The 12,940-nt window shown below is 42.3% G+C and overlaps 1 protein-coding gene across 2 annotated transcripts; it reads right to left on the bottom strand.

The window, feature by feature from the left end:
* Positions 1-719: 719 nt before the first annotated feature.
* LOC147881354 (putative beta-1,3-galactosyltransferase 2) lies at positions 720-5,009 on the bottom strand. Of its 2 annotated transcripts, none has more exons than XM_087370151.1 (12): positions 4,416-5,009; positions 3,960-4,166; positions 3,507-3,615; positions 3,349-3,410; positions 3,016-3,227; positions 2,848-2,911; positions 2,653-2,725; positions 2,320-2,440; positions 1,970-2,057; positions 1,613-1,738; positions 1,274-1,383; positions 720-1,040 (listed from the first exon to the last, which is right to left on the bottom strand). In XM_087370151.1, the coding sequence occupies exons 1-12, from the start codon at positions 4,427-4,429 to the stop codon at positions 892-894; spliced, it is 1,335 nt and encodes a 444-aa protein (XP_087226277.1). In that variant the 5' UTR covers positions 4,430-5,009; the 3' UTR covers positions 720-891. The 2 variants fall into 2 exon arrangements, with proteins under 2 accessions (XP_087226277.1, XP_087226276.1); XM_087370150.1 differs by having other exon boundaries at positions 721-1,040; positions 3,349-3,413; positions 4,416-5,008.
* Between the last annotated feature and the right edge of the window lie 7,931 nt (positions 5,010-12,940).

Below are 12,940 nucleotides of genomic sequence, written 5' to 3'. Positions count from 1 at the left end.
CATTAAAAAATGTATTAGCTAGAGGGTGGAGATGTTGAAAGGATTGAGGTGTTTTGATAGATTTGTTTGCTTTTCTGTTGGTGGAATTACTGTAATGTATAAATTTTACATGGCTAAGGAAAATGAGACCAACATGGTACAAAAGTGTAAAGGAATGTATATGAACAGGAGGTGTGAGGTTAAGTGGAGGGAAAAGTCCTTGCTTTTCTTAATAATGCGCTTCTATATTCATTGATGGGTTGAAGGGTCGATACAAGTTCAGTGGAATGCAAAATTTTAACTTTGTTGAATTGCCATGAAATTAAGGGAGAGTGGTTGAATTTGTAACAGCATGTTTTTCAATTCCAAGTAAGCAAAATGAAAATTTAGGGAGAGTGGTTGAATTTGTAACAGCATGTTTTTCAATTCCAAGTAAGCAAAATGAAAATTTGGACTTATTACTGTTTGATGTTGAGGTCGATCAATTTAAGTATATATAGTCCCCCAATTAATTGCAAGCAAATTTCTACCTTACTTCTGGGCAGAATTATATCAGTGAATAACATTTTTGATGGACAGTTTTGGAGTAGCTTTCTGGCACTCATCTGAGGCATCTGCATGATTAGCTTTTTGAAAACCTCTTTCAGTTCAGAGGAAAGTGCAATTGCCAGACAAAATTTTGGACAAAGCCTTGCAGGGATGAGAACCAACGCTTAGAACTAAATATCTCTTCCAATGAATTACTTGATATCCAGTTTCTGGTGAAGGCTGAATTTTCAGGAATGGTACTGTTACACAAAAAAAGGATATGATATGCCTCATCTCCTTTATAGAGGCATCTTTTCGAAAGAAATTTGTCAAGTCTTAAGACTTCTTCAGATCAAAGTGTGCTGTTTCGTTTAGTCAGAAACTTCAGGAAAATGCGCTCCACACGGCAGTTTCACCCTCACCACAGCGTTTATGAATATCCTTCATCCTATCTACTGATTTGCAGATGCCACTGCAAGTCCAATCGAAAGATGCTATGCAAATGTTGCCTGCCTGTGCTTTCCATTCACAATCTGTAAGACAGGATAAGGATGCCACTTTAGACTACCATACACCATATTTCCGCTTATGGCTTACAATTCTGAATATGCATGCTCAATGGACAAAGAGAATTGTTTTGTTATAGATATGCAGGCTACCGTTGTCACCTTTTCCTTGCAATAACAAAAGCCTTTAATCTTGGATAGTGGGAGAAAAGAGTGCTTAGGTATAATTTCGTCATTAAAGGATATTTGAATGATCTTACCAGGTGGGGTTCCACAACACATGCTGCGGTCATCAACGTGTTCAACCTCTAAGCCAATGAGCCAAGAGCCCAAGGAAACATCTTCATTTGCAAATTTATGGAGAATGGGCCTGCACATGCAGCCAAATATTTTAAATTCTGCCTTGAGGAATGCCTTGGACACTTTAACTAGACTGCCAATCATGGTTTAGGCCCAAGTAGTTTTGCATTTACTAATCGTTAGAGAGCAGCAAGTACAGAAAAATACACTTTGTGTACACAACAGGTTTATCTACGGTTTTTGGGCATGCCTAAAGTTTACTGCCTCCTTAAGATAAACAAAAGTACATTATTACTTACAGGTTTAATGATATGTACGTAGCCAAATCTTTTGAAATTGCATAGATTTGTCCGGTTGCATGTCGAAAATACTTGTTTCCCTCTTCCCCGAACTTCCAATGCTCAGGCTCTTGATACTTCACACCTCTACAGTAGGCATGCAACACACGACGTCATCAGATCTATGGCTATCAACGTTATTTCAATGAGATCATAGATCGACACTTTTCTCAGGACAATGTCTTGGAAAAATGATGACTCCCATCTCCCGCACTGCCTCGTGGCACCCCCCAAGTCCCCATCTCCCCTCACTTCCCCACATCCCACTGCTGGAAATGGTAAATCACTATTTTAGAAATGGGATGAATGAAAGCGTACTTTTGTGATAGAACTGGTCCTGATTTCATGCAGCCAATGTAAATGCGAGGTTTAGACCGGTGACGAGCTAAAGTTGAGCTTAAAATCCCTGCAATGTATGTGAAGGTCTCAGAATAAAAGTCCCTCAGTCATTAGCATACCTGAAAGCTGAAGGATGATGTGAGACATGGTTTCAACTCATAATCGTCTCGCAGATAACAGGAAAGCATATTGCAGAATATGACGCTCTAACTTGTTTGGAAACTGAGGCAGGTTGGTTTGAACTCTCAGCAAGGACTCTTATGTCAAGTAGAATCTAGCCAAAAACAATAAGCACTTGAGGAAATCACTCAATGAAGAGAGCTGATTACCCAGATTTACGTGCACATCATCATCAACCTTTACATAGAAGTCTGCATCCCACTTGGCCAAAGCTGTTGCAAAGTAAATCTTGGTCTTGGCTGATAACTCATGATATCCCTCAACATGTTTCTGCGGGTGAGTCATCCCAAAGAAATGGAGGCAAGTAAAGAAACGACCAAAAGTGTAAAATTTGTTAATATTCTATTGCAATAATACAAAAAACATAACAGCTTTTACTATAACAGAGTACGGTTTGAATATTTTGTGAATAGACTCCAGTTTAGCCAGCATCACACATTTTACCCTGATAATTTATCTTATGTTACAGAATGTAAATCTACCAGTCTGAGAAAGTCTGCATGCTGTGCATCTTCTGAGTCAATTGCACGATCCAAAATTCCACCAGGTGTAGTACTACATATAGATAAATATTCAACTCAGAAAAAAGTATGGAATCGCAGTTGCTGGACTGCTTGAGTAATGAGCTTATTAATTCATTTGAAAAGGTAATACATGGAGATGTTCAAGAGCTTCACCTGTGACCAATAACAAACCTAATAATTATTCCTTTCTCTTGTTCTAATTGCTTGCGCTTTTCCCCTGCATGTACAGAAACTCACGATATTTATGATGGACGGAAAGAGGAGCAACATCTTGCACACACACATAAAGGGTATTGCTATTTTCATCAACAAGAGGTTTACCTTGGGGCATCCAAGTTTCACGAACGGAATCGCGTCGCTTACGGCTACTGAAAGCGGTATTGATTCCTATCACAACAAAAGCCTTTTGTCGCGGCTCCATCATTTCACTGTGGGGATTTTCAATCCCTGGTGATCCATTTGTGTTGCTACTTTGTGCAGACCTTGCCTCTGCCAATTCCATCTCCAAGGTTGAAATAGTTTTGTCAAGGTCCCTGCCAAGCAATGAAGTTGCTTTACATGATGCATAATGCCCTCCCCCACAGACACATGCACCTTTGTGTTAAGTGTGGCCAGAATACATGCTATGACTGCATCGTGAGAACAGAGGCTTACTGTATAGACTGATGTGTCCTAGAAATTTCTCCAAGAACATCCTTTGTTTCTCCACCAGCAGACTTCTGAAAGGAAAACTAAGTATTAGTTACAAATGGAAAGAGCATGTCCGCATGTGGAGGTTGACGGCAGTATTAGGTGGTCTGTCTCAGCCTTACTGAGTTGTCACAGCCCTCGGAGCTCAACTGCAACCGTTTTTCTTCTAATATCCGCTCTCTGGTCTCCAGAGATTCCAAAGCCTCTTTTGGTTCAGGCGTAGTCCACATCCTACACACGTTCGAAACGGGCAGAACATAAATAAAATACAAGAGATTTTTTCTACCTATTTGTTGAAAAATCGAGTCCTTCCAACACATAGGTTGAAGAGGGTGTCTTATATGTTTATCGTGCAGCTTACACTATCAAATCAGGGAAAGTAATTCAACACACACACACATGCACATATCGATTCAGTACGTACAGATTAACAACTACATTATTTTACTCATCAACTTTCGGTCTGGTAGCAGGCAAGTGAGTGGAACTCTGGAAGAAGTTGAACTGGGCTCCTGAGTAAGCAGCTTGGAAATGATCATACATTGGTAAATAATTTATAGGTGGATGCGACTAACCTGTTTGTGAAGAGCATGCCCACGCAGAAACTCGCAACACACAGGACGAGGACTAGCTGCGAAGACACCCCCCCTGCTTTTGATCGCATGATTTTGCCTTCTATATCACTTTCTGCAGCCAATTTACAGATACCTCTGGCTTTGGGCGACTCCAAATGTGCCAGATTATTGCAAACGGCAAAACCGGAGCCGTTATGTGTTAGCACCCTGAAAAGTTGGGCGAGAAGATCAGAAATGATAACTTGCGGCATGAATCACTCGGTCTTCCGCTACAGTCTGAACATATGCATCTGTATATGAGACGCAGAATTTGATAACAGGATGAATCACTCGGTCTTCCGCTACAATCTGAACATATGCATTTGTATATGAGATGAATCTAGGCAAGCCTGCTGAAAATTTTAGATATGCAGGCTTGCGGAACATTTTTGAAATGCTGAGGCGAGAGAGGCTAACCGCGAAGCCACCATCTCAAATTGTGGGACGAGGACGCCGAGAATCCATGTTGTAAAGGATAATGGGTGGGGAGGCTGAGTAATGGCGACTGGAAGGGTGCAAGAAAATGCGAAAGTGGTAGATGGAGGGAGGTGGAAGAGAGGAGAAATAGAGCAGGGGAGTCACGAAAACGGGGTGGAGAGGGGGAGGTGCGCGATGCGTGAAGGATAATGGCGAGTCGGGCGAATGCTGGAGGCGTGAAGGGCAAGGGAAGGTGATCTTCCTCTACTCTCGCCCTCCCCTGCTCCCCTCGCATTCGCTGCTGCTTCCTTTGGCCTCTTCATCCTCATACTCTTTCTGCCATCGCTCTGCTTCTTCAATCTCTCTCGCTTGGCGACAAGTCCCGCACCTGCTCTCCCTGCGCGTCGCGAGAGGATTGATCGATTTCGCTCTCCTCCTCTCCCTCCACGCTTTCGGCGTGTTCGCGCGCCTCCCCCCGCGACAATGCGCGGTGCTATTTTGCAATACCGGTACACAAAACATCGGAAGGAGTTGCGTTGCGCGGGGCGCTCTCTTGTTACATCCCGTTGCTACCATCCCTTCCCCTCCTCTCCCTCACCCCCCACTCCTCCCTGCCCCCAGGCTCCCTGCACCTTAATCCATCGTTCCGTCGCCTCGCCCCCCTCCCCCTCCCCCTTCCCCTCTCCCTCTCCCTTCACCGTCCCCCTTGACATTGTTACCATGTCCATTTGCCCGCCGCTCCTTCTGTTCTCTTCATCCGTCCAGTGCCTCTCATTCGTAACATTGCAACCCACGGGGACGGAAACATCCCTTGGCGAGCCCACCCCTCCTCCGTCTGCTCTCGTCCTCCCTCCTCCCTCATTCTAAACGTTAACCCACGCTTCCGATTAGCCAACGGGAACGGAAGCAGCCGTGGGCGAGCGGCGCTCCATCCCGAATCTCTGGCGAAGGGCAAATCCGCACAGGCTGTGCAAATGTGGAGTACTGGTAGGCGAGAGACGGTTCTTGTTGGAATTGAGGGAGAGGGGAGGAAGCGAAGGGAGAGAAGCGTAGCACGGAGGTGATGAATTTTCTCGTGAAGATGAAGATGCGCTCATCGTCTTTAACAATGAATCGCGCAAGAATATTCCCCCCTTTCGGATTCTGTCAGATTCCCTCCTTACGATTCCTATCAACATAATTTTTGGCTTGCCGTTTGCAGGGCTTAGTGAAGGACTCCAAGAAAATTATTTTTGGGGTCGAGGATAACTCACATGCACCCTTCCACATGTTGACCGATCCGCCTCTCACTTGTGCATGGGCAACAGATCCCCCCACTAGTGCGCCCACTAGTGCACCGTACCTGAGAGAACATCTTGTCCTGATAGAAAAACTACAGGGCAGGCCAATTGAACCTGGTTCAAGCTTGTTTTTTTATAAAAGGTCTTTGAGTGCCTCATGAGGACATAGCCTAGCACCGTGATCAACGATAGAGGGAGGAAGGCACGCGAGGTGCTCCAGATCGGACGACGTGCGCCAATCACGACTTGTTGGTTGTGCCCCTCGCTAGGTCTTAGTGAAGGCCCTTCGTGTTGTGTATTAGGAATTTTCATTTTGTGAAAGTGCAAAATCTAATGACCTCACTTGCTATTTCCTTCCCTTAATTTTCTCTGCTCTCTCTCTCTCTCTCTCTCTCCTTTAACTTCATTCTCCCCTAGACTCTTCCTACACTCCAGCTCTAGTGTATTCTTTTTCGCTTTTTTGATCTTAGGTAGACATTATGATATCATTCACCTTGTTAATATATTAAGCAATGAAAACAACGAAATGACAGAGAATGAAACTGATGCTGGCAATGTATGTGGATCTCTAACCCAAAAATTGGAGTGTTTGCTTACCTTGTGTGTTGTTGCTTATAACACATCACTATAGGAGTCGACTCGAAGAAGCCCATTTGAGGCGTTGTTTGGGAGGCCACCAAGATTTTCGGTGGAGACAAGTCTGATTCAAGTTAAAGACATTAAAAACTGAGATGTAATACAATGGTTGAAGTACCTACAGGAATCACTTCAATTCCTTAGGCAAAATGCGGCTGCCTATCTTGAAAAGGCATAGGCATGACAAAGGAGATACTACAACAATCGGCATGTTTTATTTCAAGTATGGTGATTTGGTCATGCTACGCTGCCCAACTAGGAGAGTGGGCTTGGCGGAGAAATTTTTGGCATAGTGGGTGGGACCTTGTCAAGTCGCAGGTTGCGTTGGGCGAACAACCTATGTGTTGCAGAGATGCACACTAGCAAGGAAGACGAAGGTAGCAACTCATACAGGAGAATGAAGCCTTTTCATGCACACACAATGTGAGAGGGGAATAGACGTGAATGTGCAAGCCATGTCTCAGTGCTAGGATGTAATATGAATACACTTTGCAAGCAACCGTAAGCAGTTGCTTACAATTGTAATTAAAATGGCCGAAGTTGGTTAATAGGAGGTGTGCTCATTTGAGGGTACACTTTCATTTGGGAACAATTCATGTTCTATCTTATCTCTGCTCTTTGGGTTGCTCGTTGTCTACTTTGCTTATGTTGGTTGTTATGATATCCAAGGATTCAAACACGAGACTTGGGGCCTTTAAAGGGGTAGTGATAGGTAAAAGGTAATGTTTCCCACCATTTCTAAACTTTCCTATCATGTGGACACCTTTGCATGTCATAAGGAGGAAGCCCTCACTCTTCTCCCACAAATACACCAAGGTCAAATGCTGGGGGGAATGGTGGGAAATTACACCTTCCCACATAGGATGAATTTCCCACCAAATCCCCAAAAAAACCCTTTCCAGCATATGGGAAATACAATTTCCCACAAAACCCCTCCCATGTCATAAGGCCTTAGGAGAGATGTTCGGTCAGCCCATTGCAATCTAGATGGAGCGGACTTGTAAACTGTTGCTTTATATTCAACTTATCAGCGACAATCTACATCACTTGCGACTTAAAATTCGAGCACGGATCAGACAATGTGTACTTTGGGCAACCATGCTGCGAAATGACATTATCAATAAAAAAATTTGCTACATGTGATGCTCGAGTTGTTGCCAACAGTTGTGTAATCGCCCATCGAGTGACATGATTCATAAGATAAGCATGACGATATATGAATTGCCATCTTCAGAGATTGAAATGACCTTGCAATATCATATGCAATTAGCTCAAAAGGTTTGGAAGTGGTAATCTATTAAAGATCTCCACTAGGTTTTCTAGTTGGGGATTTATACAAGTGACACATTGGACAAGATTAGGCCAGAATTTTTTTGATCTCAACTTCTCTAAGGCCTTTACAAATCCTAGATGTCTACCAAACAAAGATAAAGATTTTGCACGTATGGCGGGACATACAAACACGGTTGAATGGGGGATTATAATAGTATAGTAGAACATCAAACATACGGAAATGTTTTGGTGGATGAGCAGAATGAGCTTGGCGAATGAATGGTGCAATAGTAGGGTCTTGTGCTTGTAAAAGCTTAAGGTCATGAATTGACGGCAAGATGTATCAAGATGTAAAAGCTTAAGGTCATGAAGTGACGGCAAGATAGTAGGGTCTTGTGCTTGAAAAAGCTTAAGGTCATGACGTGACGGCAAGATGTATCATGAGGCGAAATAGGGAGAGGTGTGCGTCTAGCTACCGGAAAAGATGGACTTCGACTGAGAATCATCCACTATTTGAACTTGATTGTTAATAGATTCAGGACAAAGCATCCGCAACTTGATTGAATTTACTCGGCCTGTAAGTGATGACAGAATCATAATCCTGCAGCAACAAAATCCACCTTGCCAAGTGACCCTGAACCTTCTTTTTGGTAAACAAGCTAACGAGTTCCACATGATCTGTTTGCAAATAAAACTTGGATCCTTGAACATCAGCATGAAACTCCTGTACTGCCCACACTACCGCCAAACATTCTAGCTCAGTTGCAGAGTAATGTGTCTGAACATTCGTGAGAGCCTTGCTTGCATAGCTGATTGGACATCAATTACCTTTTTCATCTTGTTACATAAGTACTGCTCCCACCCCCTTGTTGGATGCATCTGTATGGATTTGAAGCAAAGCGTCTTCGCTTAAGGTATTGCGAATGGCGTCAAATGTTGCCTGATGCTCAGGCAACCACCATCGAAAAAAGCATTGGATTGCAAAAATTTGCTCAAAGGACCCGACATCGACGCCAATCTTGGAATGAATCTAGAGCGATAGCCCGACATGCCCAAAAATCTATGTAACTGCTGCTTGGAAGTTTGTGGCACTGGGTAGTCTTGAAGTGCTTGAACCTTTGTTGGATTAAGTCAAACTCCCTCCTTGGAGACGATAAATCCAATATACTTTAATTGCGTTTGTGCGAAACGACACTTGGATTTATTCAGCCACAAATTGAACTTCTTGAGTAACTGAAGAACTTCCTCCATCTCCTGCAAATGCTCTTCAAATGTGGCAGTAAGAATCAAAGCATCATTAAGATAGACAAGGACTTTCCCTCTAACGATCAAATCATCGAGAATGAAGCTCATTATCCTCTGAAAAGAACTTGGCACATTTGACATCCCAAATTCCATCACATTGAATTCATATAGACCAAATTATGCGGTTTTGCATTTGTCTTCCTCTTTCATTGGCATTTGCCAATACCCTGACTTGAGATCCAAAGAAGTAAAATATTGAGAATGTGCCAACGAGTCCAGAATGTCATGAATGCAAAGAACTGGGCTATTCATCCATGATGGTCACCTTATTCAACGGCCAGAAATCAACACAAAATCTAAATGAATTATCCATCTTCTTGATCAGATGGGGCTCACACGCTCTTGGAATGCCTAATGGCCTTCTCATTGAGCATCAGTTGCACTTTTTTTTGGGTCTCCTTGATCTGTTTTGGTGAACGCCTCCTTTTAAGTAGCGTAAACTGGCCTAGCATTTGCAATTGGAACTTCATGCCAACTGTTGCTATAGTAACTGTAGGATTCCTGTCCGAAAATGCTTGTGCATACTTTGCAAGCAATGGATTAATTTGAGCTTAGACCCAAAGGTCTTTTACAATTGTTGTAGCTGGCACCTGCTCCGAAAAACATCAGGATGACATCCGTGCAATCGGGCAACACGAGAGTTCGATCGGAAAAATCTATTAAAGCTTTATTAGCTTCTAACAATCACTACCAATTGTCAAAGAAAAAATATGATGCTGCAAAATGGTTGATGGAACTACAAACTCATGAGACCCAAACATAATCGGCACATCACATCCATGAATAGATTGAAAGGACGTTTTAGCATCCCCAAACAATATAGCTTTAGAAGGAACATGATAATGCATCAATTGAAATTCATCAACATATTTTTTGTGAATAGTGGTTAGAGAACTTCTTGAGTCAATCAAAACTAAAATGGTGGACTGTTGAAACTGAGCAGTGACAACAAAAGCTATGGACGGCTTGAGAGATTTTTTCAATAATGAGGCAGTCACTCCCTTAATGGCACCAGTTGGTCTTTTCTCAGGAACAAATATGATTCCATTGAGAAATGTGAATTTTGCATGGACGCCTGACCCTGTGTGGCAAAAAACGGTCTGCAATATCGTTTCACGTGCCCATACTTGTTGCAGAAAAGGCACCGAATTTGGCAATGTTGGCCTATCATTGTACTGCCTCCTCCCTAGAGACTTGGAGTTCATCTGTGCATTATGCACATGATCAATCTCCATCGGTGTTGGACCTGTGGGCGTAAATGGTAGAATCGGCGGCAACACGGGCATCTTCGTTGTGAACTTCGAAGATGCGAACTCTATTCTTTGTGCAATTTGTAAAGCTTCGTGTAGAATTTTGGGTCCCTAATCCTATGTCTTAGCAAAATATCTGATCCCCGACGCGGCCATAGGAAAAACAATTTGAAATCTTCTAACATGTTAGCATCGAACTCGCAACAACAAATGCGTCAACTTAACGCCAAATTGTGACACCGTCTCATTTGGTAAACGCTTCAACTCCTGCAGTTGAGTCAATGCATCTTTCGTTGTATCAGTGTTTGTAAACATCGAACAAAGAGCTAAACGAAGGTGCAACAAAGAACCTTTCACTTGCATATCTAAGTGATGATACAACACCGCTCCTAAATCTTGAAGAGTCAGTTTAATCTCCTCTGCTTTCTGCTAATCTGACTATCGATGATAATCTATGAGATTGTTGAAATGATCTAGCCACATGTAATGTCTTCATCTGGTGACCCACTAAATGTTTTCGGTCAAACTTTCTGATCATGACATGGGTGAAAAGAAGCAGAAGCTGAACGCGATGCGATATTTGCAACATTGATGTTGGTCTGCACCAATTCCGACAACAGGGTTGCCAATATTTCTAGAGTCAGCTTAAAACCTCGATTGTGCTGAGAGTGTTCTCCCTATTGCCCATGGCTGGCGTCATGTTCATGTGTTCCGTCACATGACCTTGGACCCGGCATCTCCACCAAAGCCGTAACAACCAAAACAAGCAAAGTAGACAATGAGCGACCCAAAGAGTAGAGCTAAGATAGAACACAAATTGTCCCAAATGAAAGCGTACCCTCAGCTGATTACAACCCCCTTGTATTAACCAACTTCAATCGTTTTAATCACAACTGTAAGCAACAACTTAACCGTTGACACGTGGCTTGCATGTCACGATCTGAGTGATCGATGTTCCAAATAATTAATGGATGTGAGTAATTGATGGTCCAAATAATTAAACAATCTACCCCCCCCCCCCCCTAAAAACTTTTCCATCATGTCAAGAGCCCAAACTGGGGAAACACCCATGGGCCATTGATCATGAGAAATGAATATGTCATCAGATGGTCATGAGGGTTTTTTCAAAGAGTTTTTTCAAGTTCAACTTCGCCCCATTTCATCACTTGAGTGCCAAAGAATAGGGGTAACCTTTTATGTAGACCTTTTATTGACGATGATAGGAAGAAAACAAGGGTGGATTTAATTTTGCAAAATTTGATCAATTGCTTGAGATTGATCTTAGCTGAGCTAATTTCTATGAGAGAAGAAGCCCAGTGATGTTTCCTTTTGACGCCTTTAATTGGCATTGAGTATTGCTTTTAGGGCTAAGACTAATACCTGTTGGTTCTCTTAACTCCTACAAAAGAGGAGGCCACCTAAAAATTGAGTGGGTTGTGCTCGTGGCCTGCATTGTAAGCAGTAAAAAGATGACTCGGTTAGACATAGCTATTTCTACATCCTTATCCAGTGGGTCTTCTTCAACTCGTAGAGTTACTCAGACCTTACTATTCAGCCCTTGCAATAAGGACCAAGGCTTACCCCCATTCACCACTGTGCTACCCAACCAAATCCTCACAACCATCCCCTCTTAGGCCCATCTTGCCCTTCCAATCCAAAAAAGGCCCTAGCCTTTTCTATGTATAACCAGTGCAGGAAACAAGTCATTTGAACACCCTTAGTGGAAATGTGGACATCAGATTATCCTACCAATCCATGAGCCTCCAAACTTTGAGCCCACAATCTTTCCCTTTGTTGAGGTGCCACTTCATGATCTCAGCCCAACACACATTGTATTCAAACGAACTTAAACCCCTCTCACCCAAAAATGTGGGCTCCTAAGGCCCCCTTTTCCTTTTGGCACCCTCAACACATCTCAAGGCACATAATGAAGCTTCCTCCTACCCACAAATATACACATTTACCTATGAACAATGTCTCACTTAAAAAGGAAATGGGACTTTGAATGCCCATGTTACTCACACAAAAACTCAATTCTAGAAGTGAGGGTTAAATTGCCATTTAAGGTTTCAACTTGAAGTGCTCATAAGGAATGTAAATAAAAATGAAGAAAGTCATATAATGACTTGTTGTAAACAACCATGACGTATGATGAAATGCCCAAAATTACATCCATATAGAGAGAAAGCTAATAATGAGTACATAAATTTCATGGGTTATGTAACTTTTTGATCTTATTATTGAACTAAGAAATGTATGGCTATTGTACATGTGCATGGTGTATAAATAGCACTTTACATTCTCTTCATCTTTTGGTGTGTCTTCTATATGTGGGGCAGTATCATATTTGAAAAATCATTGAGAAGGCTAAGAAAATAGCTTTCATCTTATAACTAATCTGTTTTCTTTATCTTGTAAATGACTTATTCAAATTATTTAATACATAGCATCATTATCCTTCCATGTATATGATTTGACTTTCTAATTGGATACTCATGGACTCTAGTAATATTTCCCTTTTGGATAGTCTCCAAAACTTGAAAAACTTATGATATCTTCTATAATTCAATTCATCTTCCAATAGCCATCCTCTAAGAAAATAGGGCCAAAGTTGCAGGTGTGATACCTTGCTCTGTTGAAGAAGAGGCCCATAAAAGTGATAAGGTATAGAAATATGTCCAACATGTATGCTCAACTGTCATGAGCTGAAGGTTGTCTAATGTGTGCATGGCTAAACATACATCAACGTGAGATGTAGTTTATGTGGAGCATAGCCAAGATG

The sequence above is a fragment of the Dipteris shenzhenensis genome, chromosome 31, assembly GCF_047967505.1.
Source record: "Dipteris shenzhenensis isolate YYH24624 ecotype China chromosome 31, Dip_SZ_1.0, whole genome shotgun sequence".
Classification (NCBI taxonomy): domain Eukaryota; kingdom Viridiplantae; phylum Streptophyta; class Polypodiopsida; order Gleicheniales; family Dipteridaceae; genus Dipteris; species Dipteris shenzhenensis.
This window is presented reverse-complemented; position numbering and strand designations above follow the sequence as displayed.